Below are 16,578 nucleotides of genomic sequence, written 5' to 3'. Positions count from 1 at the left end.
AAGAACATGCAGTTGGAAGGTTTCTCCATTCAGGTTGTCCCTCTTCAGCCAAATCTCAGCCTCTTCAGTTCCTTACCCTATGCATTCTACCCTCTCCATCCTCACCCCCTTCTCTGTGCCAGTTCCCCTCTCAGCTTTTTAGTCCCTCTTCTTCCAGGCCTTGTAGCCCTGGCTCTAAGCAATTTTCCCCACTTACTCCTTAATATTCCTATCTGAAAATCATAGCCCACAGAAAAAAGGTAATCAATAGTTCTCTGTTGTTAATAAAAACTTTAGACAAATTAAATTTAGCAGTTTAATTTGAACAAAGAACAATTTGCAAACCATCAGAATGATCAGGAAGCCATCAGAGAGGTTCAGTGAGCTCCATTCCACAAGGGAAGTGACATACAGAAACAGCTTAATTGGTTACAGCTCAGAGTTGGCCTTATTTGAACATAGTCTGATCACTGGCTGCAGGGTTGACTGGAGCCGACTGAAGTTCGGCTACTAGGATTGGCTGAGACTCAGCTATTTGTTACAAAAGTATACTCCTGTGCCTTAAGCTTTCAGTTAGTTTACATACTAAGTTAGGTTGCAGTTCATTATTTAAGGGCTCAAGTAAGGCGCCATCCCTCAGGCTAAATGTAGGTATATCTCATACCAAATTTAGTTTAATTTAACACAATTATTTCTGCTTTAGTTAAGATTCTCTGATCCAGAATAAAGGAAAAGAAAGCATGTGCTGTACACTCGATCTGAGAAACAGTAAGACAATCCTCTTTGTAGGAATTTGTGTTTTGATTGGCTCAGAGTTACCATTTCTCATCAGTTGCTGGGCAGAAGCCACTGGGGAAGGTTAGAATGAAAACTGAAACTATATTGAATTGTACACATTGATGAAAAATTTCAGCCCTACCTCTCAAAGTGTGTGCAGCTCTCTGTGTTTACCTATTTGAATCATTAATGTGTGTGTTATGTGTAAAATCAGTGCTTCTTCACATTCAGCTGTCTTTTATATCGTAACAGAAATATCAGGAGAACTGAGTGGAAACATGAAATGATTTTAAGAATGATACTGTGGCAGTTTGCAGACATCCCCTTGCATGTAATTGTTACATAGAGGATATTATCATCCTTTTTTTTTTTTTATATTATCATCTTTTATCACAGAGCCAAAAATGAAAGTATGAACAGAATGAAAACTAGATCTATTACATCTATTTTAGTACCTCCAAAATTCAGGTCTCAGATCCATTACTGAATTATAGAATTTTCTGGTATCCAGAGTTAGTGCTGTCAGTAACTGCATATTTTATATTTTTCACAAAATGGGTGTGACTGAGCCTTTCTTCACCTCTTGCTCCTTATTTGTGCCATACTGCATTTTCACGTGTATTTGTTTCTCACTCTGACAATGAAATACGTTCTGAGGTTAACCTTTGGGTAGACTGTGGGGGATGTCTTTGTAAGGGGTCCTTGCTACAAACCTTGGGACCTAGTGATAGCAGACAGGAGGCAGTCAGATGCAAAGGCAGGTAGCAATGGGTCCCTGGTGAAACCCCACCTCCCAGCTGAAGACAGTTTAAAGCCTGAAAGCCAAACTACAAGGTAAATCCTCAGCCCAGATTGAGAACTTGTTGAGAACTTGTCTTCATGTTTGGTGCACTTTCCTCTGATTGGTCCCCACCCTTCAACTACTTTCCATATACCCACCCTTTCCTAATTGGTTTTTTACACCGTTGTGGCCACCTTTGAGTGGTGTCTTCACTTTAACCTTTTTTGCATACTCACAAACCAATCAGCACACACTTCCCATTATGAGTCCATAAAACAGGTCTGGACCCAGCCACACAGGGGGAACTTTCCCGCCTTCGGGTAGGGGTGCCAGCATCCCCTCTCTGCTGAGTGCTATTCAGTCGCTTGATAAAATTCTTCTCATCGCTCCTCACCCTTCAATGTCTAGTGTATCCTCATTCTTCTTGGGTATGGCACAAGAGCTCAGGAACTGCCGAACGTGGGTACACGCTATAACACAGGTGAGCTGGGGCATGCCAGTGTAATCAAGCAAGGTTTGGGTGGGGTGTTGCTGGCCAGAGGTCCCCTGCTTGCAAAGTGATAAAGAAGAAAAATCCTACATCACTAGCACTTGCAACTTTAGTTGGGTCACAAATAAAATATAAAGGCCTATCATTTGTTTATGACATAAAACAGACACTTAAAGTAATTAAAACCCCTAGGACTTAGCTGAAATCTTGACTGATAGAAAATGATACTACAACAGTTTGAATTGAGGCTCTTGGTAGAGTTGGCTGGCTGCTTGCTCAATACCAGATCCACTTTTCTCAGTAATAAGATCCCATTTTCTTATTGCAAGGTGTCCATCTCATTTGTAGATGGGAGGCCAAGGGACTAGGTTTGAGCCAATTACTTGAGGGTGGACGTTTTGTTTATCAGAGAGATTATCTAAGGGGAGGCTAAAACAGCTGGTAGACCCTTACACTACCCCTATGTTCTACTTCCTCTTATGTAGAATATGGACTTTGGAGCTGGGCAGCCCTTTTGTGACCATGAGGCAACACTGAAGATGCAAGCCACATGCTAAGACAGAAGAAAATAAAGACAGAACTAAGCTGGGGCATGTATGACATTTCAAGCTCTCAGATCAGCCCTTGATGGCCACCATCCATATTTATTGACACAAAAAGCGGTCCTCATTTTGTCAAAGCCAATGGTATTCAGGACTCTGTTATTAGTAACAAAATGCAATTCTTCCCTCTACCCACTACAGTTTATCATGAAACTCTTCAAACATACAGGAAAGTTGAGTATGGAATTTCTATCTCCAGGCTTGAGGTCTCACCTGGACTCTTGGTTATTCAATGGACTACTCTGCATCTCCATGTGCATCTCTAATAGGCTCCTCAACCTTAATGTATCCACAACTGAACCTTTGGTTCTGCACCACCCCCATCTTGCTCCTTGTCTCTCCATTTCCCCGTCTCAGAAATTCACAACTCCATCTTTCCAGTTACTTTTCTTCCTTCCTCCCTCCCTCCCTCCCTCCTACCTTCCTTCCTACCCTCTTTTCTTTTTTGACAGATTCTCACTCTGCCACCTCAGGGCCACTGGTGTAAGTCTCAAAGACCAGAGGCTGGAGACTCTGGAGTTGTGATATTGAAGAGCAAGAGAAGAGTGTTCCAGAGAGAGAGAGAGAGAGAGAGAGAGAGAGAGAGAGAGAGAGATCACCTTTCCTCTGCCTTTTGCTCTGTTGGGCCCACAGCTGATTGGAATGTGCCCAAAGATATTAATGGCAGATCTTTTCCACTCAGTTCACTGACTCACATACCAGTCTCCCCTAGAAACACCCTCAGAGATACGTCCAGAAATAATGCTCCATCAGTTGTCTAGGTATTCCTTAACCCAGTCAAGGTGACACCTAAAATTAACCATCACATTGATTTATTTCCCAAATCCTCTATCCCAACTCTCAAATATGGTTTGAGGATTCCTGGGGTGGGGTGAGGGGTCTCTGACATACGTTTTTGTCCCCCCACCTTTGTTTGAGACGTGAGTTTCACTCTTTCACCCAGGCTGGAGTGAAGTAGCGCAATCTTGGCTCACTGCAACCTCCACCCCACTGGGGTTCGAGGATTCTGTCTCAGCCTCCCAAGTAGCTGGGATTATAGGCGACCACCACCACGCCTGGCTAATTTTTGTATTTTTAGTGAGACGGGGTTTTGCCATGTTGACCAGGCTGGTCTTGAACTCCTGACCTCAGGTGATCTACCTGCCTCGGCTTCCCAAAGTGCTGGGATTACAGGCGTGAGCCACTGTGCCTGACGCGTTTTTTGTTTTTTTTTGAGACAGAGTCTCCCTCTGTTGCTGAGGCTGGAGTGCAATGGCAGGATCACAGCTCACTGCAAACTCCAACTCCTGGCTCAAGCAATCCTCCATTTTAGTCTCCTGAAGCAAGGACTACAGGTGTGCGCTACCACACCTAATTTTTTGTTTGTTTGTTTTTGGTAGAGACAAGGTCTCACTTAGTTGGCCAAAACTGTTTTAAGGGGCCTGCAAGGTTAATAATCTTATTTTCATATTAATAATAAAACACAGTTTGTGGTTTTTAATCTCATTCTGTCACTAGGATAAAGTTTTTTTGAGCCTATATAGTCTATGATATCTCAACAGAGTGAGTATAAAGGCAGATATGAGAATCCAGTCATATTCTTTTAAGCCACATATTAGATTTGGAAAAAGTTAATCAATGCCACACTTCTCAATAAAATTTATTTTGCTTTGGATACCATACTTATTTTTTCACAAACATTCTACATATATTAACCTATAGTGTGCTTATTCATGCTACTTTAATATAAATTAATAAATGTTGTAAATGTATATAATATAAATAACTGTTGTAAAGGTAATAAATTACAACATTTCTTAGTTTCATTCTCTAATGCCTTAAATACCAACAAATATTAACTCAAATAAACAAAAACTCTTTGGAATCCTCCATCATTTGTAAGGTGTCTAAAGACATCACGAGACCAGGAAGTTTGAAGCCACTGGTGTCCCCATTGAACCTGAATGCTGAGGTAGACCTGGTCCATTAATCCTCGGCTCAGCCAGGACCTCAAACTTCAACCACACTCAGGGACTGAGTAGTGACTACTTGCCAACTGCAGAGACACCTGAGCCAAACCACATCCACATGCATCCATGTTCTTCATTCATCTTTGTCCCAGGTCCAGGCCTGTGGCTGTGTGCTGTGGAAATCCTGGGGTTGGGTGGAAATGAGCCATCATTTCCTAGGTTCCCTTAGATGTTATGGTGGGACTTAGCCACCCTTACAACCTTGATCCCTCCCAGCTCTCTGGTTCCACTTCCTCTATCTCTGACCTGCAGATCTGGTTCCCTCTCCTCTCTGGTGGTCCTGTGGATTCCTCTCTCCTCTTACATCCTGATGAACCCTGTTGGCCTCATTCCAAGTCCATATCATCTGGTGCCAACTGGCATACTGGACTCAATGTGGTCACCCTGATGTTAAACAGCAGGTTTGCTGCCCATCAACTTCTCACACTTTTTTCTTGGCTGGGAGCTATGAAACAACTAGTTCCCTATGCCTGGATCCCGTCCCATAGTTACAACCAAAGGAACTACTAAAGCCACAGCCTAGTGAGGAGGAGAAAACTGGGGCTGAGGGCTGGAGTGGGTGTGAAAGAGGCAGCTGGAAGCTGTTCTCTTACGTGACCAGAGGGGAGAAGGGCGTGTCTTCCACTGGGGACGTGACCAGAGGGGAGGAGGGCGTGTCTTCCACCAACAACATTGTGCAGTGGCTGCTGAGATGACCAGGGCTTATCTGCATGGCTGTGAGACCAGGGAATTGATTCTACAGGCTCTGATTGGTCCCCACTCTGAGAAGTGTCAGGCCCTCTTCAGGCACTGTGACCCCACTGGCTCCTATGAGTGCGGGACAGATGAAGATGGGGCTGTCATCAGACCCTATCCTGAAGAAGGGCCTCATAGGCACGGAAAAGGCTGAACGGGGACATGTGTAGATGTGCGATCTGTCCCTCATATTGTAGAAGGAGACATCTCCAGCTTCATAGTCCAGGAAGACGCCCACACGGCAAAGGGACTCCTTCAAAGGGAGAATCCTCTTAGGGGAGGACAGGGCCCGGTATTGCCCTTTATGCATGTCCAAGGTCCAGAAGCCATTCTGAGGAAGCAGCAGGACCTCCCCTTTCCTCTCAACACTGTCTCTGCAGACCCCCACAGTCCACTCAATTACGTTTTCCACCTCCACCTCCCAGTAATGTTTCCCTGAAGCAAAGCTCTCCCGGCCCAGAACACAAGGCTCACTGTCGAATCTCTCTGGGTTGTCAGGCACGCTCTCCCCTAGGTGCCTGAGGGGGCACCTTTTCACACTTCTCCGGTCCTCTGACAGCAAGAGATCAGGATGAGCGGTGTCTGGATCCAGGACCACATCGACTGCAGAGGAAGTCTCAAGTTTAGGCCTGGGGTCTCACAAACCCTGGGGATTGTGTGGTTCCTTATTCCCAGAGAGGTCTCAGATGTCTGTGGGGGATCCCCATCTAGTGGCCACTTCCATGAAGGCTCTCTGATCCTAGGCAGCTCACACACTGAGAATTACTGAAGCTGCCCTTCTATCTCTCCAGCAGTTCCCTCAGTTTGAGAAGAATTGGAGCTCTAAGAAATCCAGACAGTTTAGCAAATGAGGCAAAATTAATCATTCTTACTTTCTCTCAGCATTCTAAGATGTGTTCCCTTTTCTATTCAAGACATAGGATCTCTGGCTGGGCACGGTGACTCACGCCTGTAATCCCAGAACTTTGGGAGGCCGAGGCAGGTGGATCACCTGATGTCAGTTCAGGACCAGCCTGGACAACATGGTGAAACCCCATCTCTACTAAAAATACAAAAATTAGCCAGGCATGGTGGTGCACGCCTGTAATCCCAGCTACTCAGGAGGCTGAGGCACGAGAATTGCTTGAACCCAGGAGGCAGAGGTTGCAGTGAGTCCAGATTGTGCCTTGGCACTCCAACCTGGGTGACAGAGCGAGACACCATCTCAAAAGAAAAACAAACAAACAAACAAAAAAACTCAAAACAAAGACCTATGATCTCTGGATTTTCTTTAGTTAGAAACTTTCCAACTTGGCTCAAACCAGCACAGAGGCTTTATGTCCTGCTCCTCCTCTCCCCAGTGGATCAGGTAAGGTGAATGTTTCCCTTCACACTATCCCGGAGGGTAAAGGGTCTCTTCATTGGTCCTATGTGTTCCTTTTACCAGATCACAACTGACTTAAATGACTGACAAGGGCACCCTTCAAAAAATAAAGGAGAATAAATGTCCCCAAAAGAAAACCTGCTGCCTGAGGGGTCTGTAGGCCAATGTGGGGAGGAACTATTCCCATCCAGTTTTGCTTCAACAGTGTGGGTCTGATGTCTTCAGGTATCACTTCCGTAGGTATAAGAAATGCTCCGGACACTGGGCATTCTGCAGGCCTCTCCCATCTGTATTTAATTTTATTCAGTCTACCTTTCTATTGTGTTAAAATGATTTCCTCCATTCCCCAAGTTAATAAGTCTGGCTGTGACAATTTGCTATTTTGTTCCACACTGACAGTGGCAATTCTGAAATTCACCTAAAGAGGAAAGGTCCATGTGCTATAGTATCTGGTAAAGCCTGGATTCTGTGGTGCTTACAGGCAGAGGGGATGAATCACAAGATGAAAAGTGCTCACTGGGAGTGGGCAATTGGGTTCTGTGCTCTTCCACTCACCCGAACCCCCTCCCCCGGCAGTCTGTACACGAAGTATCAGTGTTCTCTTAGGAGCAGAAAGGCATTTCTGGCCACGTATTGGTACACCCTTAGGTCAGGCTTACTAGGGACCCTCATGGCCTCTTCCCCACATGGGTCTTCAACTTAGCACAGTCTACACCATCCCCAGGATATAAGCTGCTAGGACAGCATTGTCTATTTTCAAATTTATCCAGGATCAAAGAGCAACAACTCCTGAAATGTAACTCTTAGGAAGGCTACTATATATCGGACACCTCTGGTAATCACGCATTAAATTATTCCAAAAGAGAAAGGATCCTGGGATGTAAACCATAGGGTGGATTGAGAGCTGCCGGGATTCCCTGACAGAAGAGCCATGAAGCATCATTGCTGGGACACTGTTGATGAACTGACCCCAGCTCCCTGCTGTCCCTGCCTAGCCCTGGTCCCCTTGCTCATCTCCTCTAAGGAGTCCTGTTAGCTGGCTAGTGGGAGAAATTTGAGATCTAAGGGAACATCAGAGGCACTCACCAGCATGTAAGACTGTTCTTCTCCATCCTGCAAGGGACAGACAGAGGCGAATGTCATGAGATGTTGCTAACTAAGCAGAACTCAAATTGTATATGGAGTAGTTCAGGAAAGGCTAAACTTACGCAATTCTTCTTGAAGTTGCTCTGAAAAACAAACAGAAAATCATGTCTTCGACAGAAGAACTAAAAGAAGTTGGGTTTATAGTAAACAATGCAGGAACCGTCCTTTCTATGAACAGCAACATCTCCCTTGCCTCATGCCTAGGGCACTGTCAGAAACCAGAAATGATATGTGATCAGGTGGCTGGGTAGTGTCGGTACATTGTTATACTTGCTTTTGCTCAACCATTTAGTACTTCATGTAGCCAGATGAATGGATGCAAGGTGGGCAGAGTGAAAGAACAAAAGCTCTGAGAGATTCATTCCAAGGACATCAGAGTTCCAAGTCCTTGCTGCTGCTGTGCATTTCCTCTCTCTTCCATATGCTGGTACCTGGGAGAGTTGTGTCTTTTCTATGGTGCTGAACTGTCCTCCTACTCTTCTACCTTTTTTTTTTTTTTGAATTAAATGGGGTCTCACTTTATTGCCCAGGCTGGTCTCAAAATCCAGGGCTCAAGTGATCTGCCTGCCTCAGCCTCCTACAATGCTGGGATTCAAGCCATTAGCCACCATACTCAGCCTTTTTTACCTTTTACTTGAAGTTCTTTCTCTTTTTGCACACGTTCCTTCTCCAGTTCCTTTACAGCAGTTTCTCTTGTTTCCAGTTCAAACTCCTTTTCCCCTGACAGAATCTTTTTTTCCTTTTGGAGTCTGTTGATCCAGTAGATGCATACGGCAATGATTATCATCAGAAAAACCACAATGATAGGCAGGGCCACCACACAGGGAGACACGCTGGGCATAAAGGATTCTGAAAAGGCAGCCATAAATGTCCACTTAGTTTGAAACAGAACATCTGGGGTAAGAGTGCCCTTAGGAGCACAGCTGAAGGGCTCCTCAGCCACCTGCTCTGTTGCTTTCTCCCTCAGAAAACTCAGATGGAGAAAGTGATGCTGGCTCAGACCTGGCTGACACCTCAGTGGCTAGGCCTCAAGGCCCAGAGGTAGCATACCAGTCACCATGGGAAGGGTCAGGGTGAATAAAGCTAACCCGCCATGCTGAGTCAGCACAGCCACAATCCTGCCTCAAGCTACCATCACTCACGCCTGGAATACTGCAGTGCCCTCCTTCTTATTCTGCCCTTACCTTCTGTAGTCTACTCTCAACAGACCAGCCCAAGTGTGACAATGTTAATTCTTAGCTCAAAACCTTCCAGTGCTTTCCACGTCACTCGTCCTAAAAACCAAAGACTGTTTGTGGCTTATGATGCCATGTAGAATGTGTTTTCATTGTCTCTGTGAATTCATCTCCTCTCACTTCCTGCACTCACTCCATTTCTGCCACACCAGCATCGCCTTCTGGGGGTCCTGGAAACTGCCAGGGATGCTCCTTTCCCAGGTCCTTTGCATATGCTTTTCCTGTAGCTGGTTGCTCAGTCCTTAAGCATCTGATGATTCCTTGCCATCAGACGGGATGGCTCAATTTCCAACTCTACAGCGAAGTCTTCCCTGACCATTCTGTTAAGAATTGCAATGTCTCACACTGCCTCTTTATTCCTTCCTTGCTTAATGTTTCCTATAGATGTTCATCACCGCCTGATAGAATATATGGTCAACTAATTATTTAATCACTTTTTGAGGGAAGAGTTCTTGATGTAATTTGTTTAATGATTTACCCTTGGTTTCTAGAACAGTGTCTTAAACATATGATATGCTTCTTGACCATCTGTTGAATGAATTATGAGTGTGTGTCAATAGGGAATTTCTGCAGCTCTGTCCTGTGGAAAATCCCCTGCGCAGGAAGGGATGGCTGCAGCATACAGCAACACCAAGTGTAGAGAGTCACTTATCCACAAACCCTCCATGTGTTATGGTTGTTTTCAATGTCTAAAAATTGCTGGCCGGGTATGGTGGCTCACGCCTGTAATCCCAGCACTTTGGAAGGCTGAGGAGGGTGGATCACTTGAGGTCAGGAGTTCGAGACCAGCCTGGTCAACAAGGCGAAATCCCCATCTCTACTAAAAATACAAAAATTAGTCAGGTGTGGTGGCGCGTGCCTATACTCCTAGCCTTCAGGAGGCTGAGGTATGAGAATTCTTGAACCCGGGAGGCAGAGGTTGCAGTGAGCCAAGACTGTGCCACTGCACACTAGCCTGTGTGACAGAGTGAGGACTGGTCTTCAAAAAAAAAAAAAAGTTGCTGCAGCGTGAGGACCTTATCAGGGGGAAATACAACAACAGCAACAACAACAAACCAGGTTCAGCCTCAGAGAAGAGGCTCCTACTCCTGAGTTTTGGGACTCTTTGATTCTCCTTTTGAGAAGCAGAGAGGCCTCAGCTCAGCTGCAGACTCCTGGTCCTCAGGGCCCAGGACCATTCCACCCACACTGCTGCCCCCATCCCTACTCTGGGTTCCATCTGTGTGCTGAGGATCCCCATGCACCCGACGAGTCTCAGAGAGTAGAGAACTAACCTGGAATAAAAATGACACTTTCTTTCTTCTGGCCGAGCAGGGTGTCATTGATAGAGCAGGACATGTTCCTCATCGACTTATCTCTGATGATCGCAGCTGTGGTGACCATGAAGAGGCCATCTGCGTCAGGGGTGAAGACCTCCTTCAGGGCAGGCACAACCCTACCGTAGGGGTCCCTCCACACTGTGAGGGGCTTTGGGTACCACCCTCTAGATATGCACTCCAGCCGGATGCCTCCGTCCTCGTGGCCCCTCATTTCAATGAGGGGCTTAGAGCCCAGTCCTGTGGAGAGATACCAGAGTTCAGACAAAAGTCAGTGCCTTTTGCATCTCTTCTGTGCCTATTGCATCTCTTCTGTGAATCTAGAAAGTAAAGGTGAAAAAGAGGTAGGAAGCAAGAAATAGGAAGGAGGAAAAAAAGGAGGAGGATAAGGAAGAAAGAACGTTGATGTTAGAGAACACCAGGAGACCAATGGGCCACATAAACTGTGAGCTCTCTAAGAGGAAAGGATCCTATTGTACCCTTTTCTTTGTGGTCCATGTACAGACCCCATCACAGCACCAAACATCTATCTGTCTGCTATAAATGCTTGTTCAATTTATCCTGCCAGACTAATTTTCTCACTTCAAGGTGGGTGTGTCGACTCCAACTTCAAACAGGCAGGTTTTGGATTTCACTTTCTGCTTCTGGGACGACTTCTCAGTAGACCTTAGCTTCCAGAAGCTCTAGAATAATAACGAGAAGGACAAAAGTCTGCCAGGCGGGCAGAATCCTAAGAAACCTTTTGAATCAAAGACACTGACCCTTCTGTCTAATTCAGAACTTCACATAACCACTGCTCTCTACCACCCATAGGAGGTGATGGTTTTTAGGAGACTTGACAGATCTAGCCCGCAAAGCCAACTCTAATCCTAATTCACACTGTTTACCTCCCAGAGGCTCCATCCATTAGGCAGTATTGCTTTTCTTTTTTAGAGACAGGGTTTGAGCTCTGTTGTCCAGGTTGGAGCACAGTGGCAAAATCATAGCTCGCTGTGCCTTGTACTCCTGGGCTCAAGAGATCCTCCCGCTTCAGTCTCCCAAGTAGCTAGGATTACAGGCATGTTCCACCATTCTTGGCTAACATGTTGCCCAGGCTGGGTGGTTTTCTTATAGTACTTTGAGAACATCAACTTATTACAAAGATCTGGATGATTCAGGGACTAAGATAACCATACTACCTTTTCAATATCAGAGATCATCACCAAAAATTCTAAGAAACTAGACTCACCCTAACTACAATCCATCTTTAAATGAATCTTCCATAAGAGTGAAGACTGGGTATGAAAGAGCTGCAAAAGCGTGGTCCTGGGAGACCTTTCAGCCATGTGTGACCATCTAAACTTCTTCTGAGTAATTCTTTTGTAAAGTCTGCCAAAGAATTTTACCAAAGACAAGAAATGAAACCAATAACTTAAGTCTGGTGTGTTGGCTCAATTTAATAATAAAAAAATTGTTTTTGACACGGTCTGACTCTATCACCTCGGCTGCAGTGCAGAGGCATGATCATAGCTCACTGCATCCTCAACTTCTGAGGCTCAGGTGATCCTCCCACCTCAGCCTCCCAAGTAGCTGAGACTAAAGGTATGTGTCACTATGCCCAGCTATTTTTTTGGTATCTTTTTGTAGAGACTGGATTTTTGCCATGTTGCCCAGGCTTACTTTAATTTTTTTTTTAGACAAAGTCTTGCTCTGTAGCCCAGGCTACAGTGAAATGGTAGGACCCTGGCTCACTGCAACCTAGGCCACTGGAGTTCAAGTGATTCTCTAGCCTCAGCCTCCCAAGTAGCTGGGACTACAGACATGTGCCAGCACGGCTGGATAATTTTTGTAGTTTTAGTAGAGAAGAGGTTTCACCATGTTGGCCAGGCTGGTCTCGAGCTCCTGACCTCAGGTGACCCACCCGCCTTGGCCTCCCAAAGTGCTAGGGTTCCAGGCATGAGTCACTGCACCGGGCCCAGGATCACTTTAATTTTTATCAAGAGAAAAAACTACTTGTACATTTAAAGGCTCAGTAGAATAAGAATTAAAATAACTCAGCAAATTGGAAAACAAAGTTCTTCAAAACATTCCATGAGGTTCAATATAGGAAGCATGACAAAATAGATCTAAGGGCAAAATCAGCCACCAACCAACCTAACAAAGAGAATACAGTAAACAAACCAACAAAAAGTCCTACGCAACCCAATTCAGAGTAGGGAAGGCCAAGCCAGTGTCAGTTTTACAGGCAAAGAATGGCAGATTCCTGCCACACAGAAACCATAACTGGTCAACCCTGGAGTGGTGTTATGAACACAGTGAGGATGCAATGTCAAGAAACCCTCCCTCCATGATATTCTGTTTTAATCAGATGCAAGGTTGCCTTTGTGTGTAGCAAAGATGGGGTCTCCTACCTGTTACGATTTGAGGCCCCCAGGGAAGGACCCAATTCCTTAGTCCTCACATCCTCTGGTCTGATGGAATGAAATGCCACCACAGATTATCCTGCACCCAAAAGGCTTTTTCAGTCCTCAAACATATCTGTTTGTTGTTGTTGTTTAATTTTTGATACAGAGTCTTGCTCTGTCGCCCAGGCTGGAGTGATGTGGTAAGATCTCGTCTCCCTGCAACCTCTGCCTCCTGGGTTCAAGCAATTCTCATGCCTCAGGCTCCCAAGAAGTTGAGATTACAGGCACACTCCACAAAGCCTGGCTAATGTCTTTGTATTTTTAGTAGACATGGGGTTGCACCATGTTGGCCAGGCTGGTCTCGAAATCCTGGCCTCAAGAAATCCACCTGCCTCTGCCTCCCAAAGTGCTCTTATTACAGGTGTGAGCTACAGGGCCCAGCCCAAATATACATTTTAAAGCATAATACACTAACCCCAAACTGAACTAATCACTTAATGTCATTTTAACAAACTCCTAGAAATCTCAGTTTGAATGCATTTTTATGTTGAAGGCTTCCCTATTACCTCCCAGTGAACTTTGTAGTCTTTCTCTATGGAGTTAGCAGGAACTATATATAATTTTGCTTCTGTATTTTGTCTTGCTTTAATGAAACCATCTATTTACAATCAGTCAATCTCTCTGCAATCAGCATTTTGGGAAAGAAGAATTCAAGGTTAATATTTATCAAGAAATAAGATTTGATATGTTGCAGTTCTCTGGGTAATCGTTGTTTATTCCAGTTGTCTTGGAACAATTATTGACAGTGTCTCCTCTCACTCTCAGAAGTGCAACCTGGGAGGCAGAGGTTGCAGTGAGATGAGATCGTGCCAGCAAGGGTGCAATAGAGCAAGACTCTGTTTCAAAAAAGAAAAAAAAAAAAAAAAAAAAGAAGTACACAGCTCAATGCTAAGACAGGCATAAGACTTCTCTTCCGAGACTGACCATTTTCCCCTGCTCACAGCCTCAGCTGAATTCTATGTGTGCTTCTCAAGAAGTGAAGCCATTGCCTTAGCAGGGCAAACCCACTCGTGCAGCCCTTATGCAGGAGGAAGGAGTTTTCCCTGGAATTCCGTTTCCACAGGAAGAGTTTCCCTGTGGTATCTCCCTGTGGAAAGGGGATTCCAGACAAAAATTTGCTGGTCTGCAATGGGCCTGAGGTTAGGAGACATACTTTCCCCAGAGTCACACTGTGCCAAAGCAACAAAGCAAAATGAAGCAACGCACCTGCCACCACGAGGTGCAGGATGGCCTCATCGTAGGACCTGCCTTCTTGGAAGTAACAGCGGTAGGTGCCGTTCTCCTGGGCTGTGATGTTGTGTATGACCAGGGCCACGCTGCCCCTGCTGATGTCTTTGCTCACAAAGGTGGTTCTTCCTCGGTACTCCTCCATCTGCTCCTCTGTTCTCTCTCTCCCACCCTTATACACAAACACTGCAGGGAAGAACTGAGACCGGAACCACCGCACCTCCATGTCCTCAGCATTTTTCTCGGGTGACAGATGGCAGCGTAACGTAGTGTTTTCTCCAACCGTGGTCAGGATGGGATCAGTGGGCCCTACCACAATAAACTGGGCTGTTCAACAAAGAGGTAGAGTCAGACAAAGACACCAGCCATCACATCTCTAAGGCAAGAAAGGAAGCAGATATTCCAGGGACAAACATATTTTTTCCATGGCCATATGGTCTCTTTGGGCTGAGAAATCTGGGGACCAGTAGTTGTGGGTGTCAACAGCACCCCTGGGAGCAGTAACTATAAAACGTGCTTCTGATTCATGAAGGAAACCCTGGGGAGCCCGCCCTGAGCACCCTCTGTCCACCCTGTGCCCTTGAGGGGTTTTTCCTCCATTCCCCAATCTAGCGCTGTGCCTGAGTGTAGTGTAAACTTGAGCCGTGCAATAGAGCACCTACCCACTAGCTATTTCCAACTGATATGAGCTCTAAGTATAAAATATACACAGGATTGTGAAGATTTAAAATTTCAAAATATTGACTATCTTATTGGTAATATGGTGTATTAAGTATTTAAATATTCATATTTGATTATTTGGGACGAAACACAACATAGTATACAGATTTATTTCATGTTTCTTTTTACTTTTTAAAATAAAAAGTAAAATTTAATTCTTTTTTGAAAATTTTCAACTGTACATGCACTTGGCCTTTGTGCCTCGCTGTATTTCTTTTGGACAGTGCTGGTATAAATTCAGTGAACATGATCAGAATGAAAGGATAAGCCAGCAACTCCACAATCCTTTCTTTCTTTCCCTTTGCAGACTACAGGGTTGATGTTCCTTTCTGATAGGTGACAGCAGCAAGTGGGACACATCGCTACCTGAGACCAGTGCACACAGTCGGAGAAGGAGGAGGAGGATGAGGGAGGCTGGCAGGGAGAAGTGCAGGGCAGCAGCTGGTTCCATGAGCACCCAGGGCATGCAGGGACGGGAGGCCTAGGGTTACAGAGCAGAATCAGCCTAGGAGTCTTGGCACCTCAGTGCTGGTCGGGCCCAACCTCTCCCGTTACTCAAGTAGGTCTCATCAGTGCCCCAACTTCATGGAGTCTCCTGCATCCGAAGGCTCAGGTATCTCCCGAGAGAGGGATTCCTTAAACATTCCATGAAGTAAGCCATCAATGCAAAGACAAATGGGCCCTTTTTCGCCCTTCTCGGCTCACTTCTCTGGCCAGAGCCCGGTTTCTTCAGTTGTCGCTGGATTCTATCACACCCTCCTCCCTTCACTTCCCCCTCCCCGAGACCCAGGCCGGGCAGCCTGAGGTAAAGCCAGGCGAGGCCGCGACCCCCCACCGGTGGCCTTCCCCTCTCCCAGAATCCCGTCTCGTGTCCACAGCAGATTCCACTTCCCACACCTACTGTGCCCACCCCGGAGCTGTAGCGCCTTCCTTCCCTTTCATACCTTCTAGAATTAACGTTGCGTTTTCTTTTCTCCTCTGGTTCTCAAATGACGATTTTCCAGTCGCCCCTCTTCTCTCCAAGCTGCCCAGGGGCACAGGCACTACCTGACACAAACCGTCCCAAAAGAGGAGAAAAAATTGTTCTTCCCCTTCCCCTAGGTCGCCATGTCTGGAGATGCAGGAACCGAGATCTGGACCACTGGGCTTCCACAGCCTCAAGATTTCCCTAAAGAGTTTAGAGTCCAGGATTGGCCGGGTGTGAGTGAACCAGCCAATGCTGTTGAGCCTTATTTCTCAGCAGTTACTAGGTAGAATACACGGAATCAAAAATTTCAAGCAGCAAATAACCTTTCGAGATTATCGGGCCTTTTTATTTCCTTTTTCTTTGTTCGAAAGCAAGACACACACTCTCTCTCTCTCTCTCTCTCTCTCTCTCTCTCTCTCTCTCTCTCTCTCTCTCTCTCTCTCTCTCTCTCTCTCTCTCTCTCTCTCTCTCTCTCTCTCTCTCTCTCTCTCTCTCTCTCTCCCCCCCCCCCTCAAGATTCCTTGGGGAGATTCCCTTGGGTTTGTCACCGAGGTCGGTGGCTTTGCTGGTGTCCGCGAGGGGAGGCCTCTCTATGCAGAGGGCAATTTTGCTGGGGAGGAAACATGAGGAGGAAAACATAAGCCACCCTCTTTCCAAAGCCAGAGGACTCTTGTTCAAGTCGCTGGCTTTGGAGGCTGGGCCTGGAGCAGGGGAGGGCTTGGGGGAAGCAGGCATGGCTGGAGGGGGAGGGGTAGCAAAGGAAAGGAGACAGCGGTTGCAGTGGCTG

The 16,578-nt window shown here is 45.9% G+C and overlaps 1 protein-coding gene across 4 annotated transcripts; it reads right to left on the bottom strand.

Annotated features, from left to right (window-relative positions):
* Positions 1-291: 291 nt before the first annotated feature.
* On the bottom strand, positions 292-16,059 carry BTN2A1 (butyrophilin subfamily 2 member A1). Of its 4 annotated transcripts, none has more exons than XM_030928458.1 (8): positions 15,769-16,059; positions 15,191-15,305; positions 14,084-14,431; positions 10,392-10,673; positions 8,510-8,731; positions 7,945-7,965; positions 7,823-7,849; positions 292-2,083 (listed from the first exon to the last, which is right to left on the bottom strand). In XM_030928458.1, the coding sequence occupies exons 2-8, from the start codon at positions 15,288-15,290 to the stop codon at positions 2,043-2,045; spliced, it is 1,041 nt and encodes a 346-aa protein (XP_030784318.1). In that variant the 5' UTR covers positions 15,291-15,305; positions 15,769-16,059; the 3' UTR covers positions 292-2,042. The 4 variants fall into 4 exon arrangements, with proteins under 4 accessions (XP_030784318.1, XP_010362766.1, XP_010362772.1 ...); XM_010364464.2 differs by lacking the exon at positions 292-2,083 and adding an exon at positions 4,250-5,976 and having other exon boundaries at positions 15,769-16,023; XM_010364474.2 differs by lacking the exon at positions 292-2,083 and adding an exon at positions 5,834-6,195 and having other exon boundaries at positions 15,769-16,055.
* Between the last annotated feature and the right edge of the window lie 519 nt (positions 16,060-16,578).

The sequence above is a fragment of the Rhinopithecus roxellana genome, chromosome 4 (genome assembly GCF_007565055.1).
Source record: "Rhinopithecus roxellana isolate Shanxi Qingling chromosome 4, ASM756505v1, whole genome shotgun sequence".
Taxonomy (NCBI): domain Eukaryota; kingdom Metazoa; phylum Chordata; class Mammalia; order Primates; family Cercopithecidae; genus Rhinopithecus; species Rhinopithecus roxellana.
Note: the sequence above shows the minus strand (reverse complement) of the source record. Positions and strands in the feature narration are given on the sequence as shown.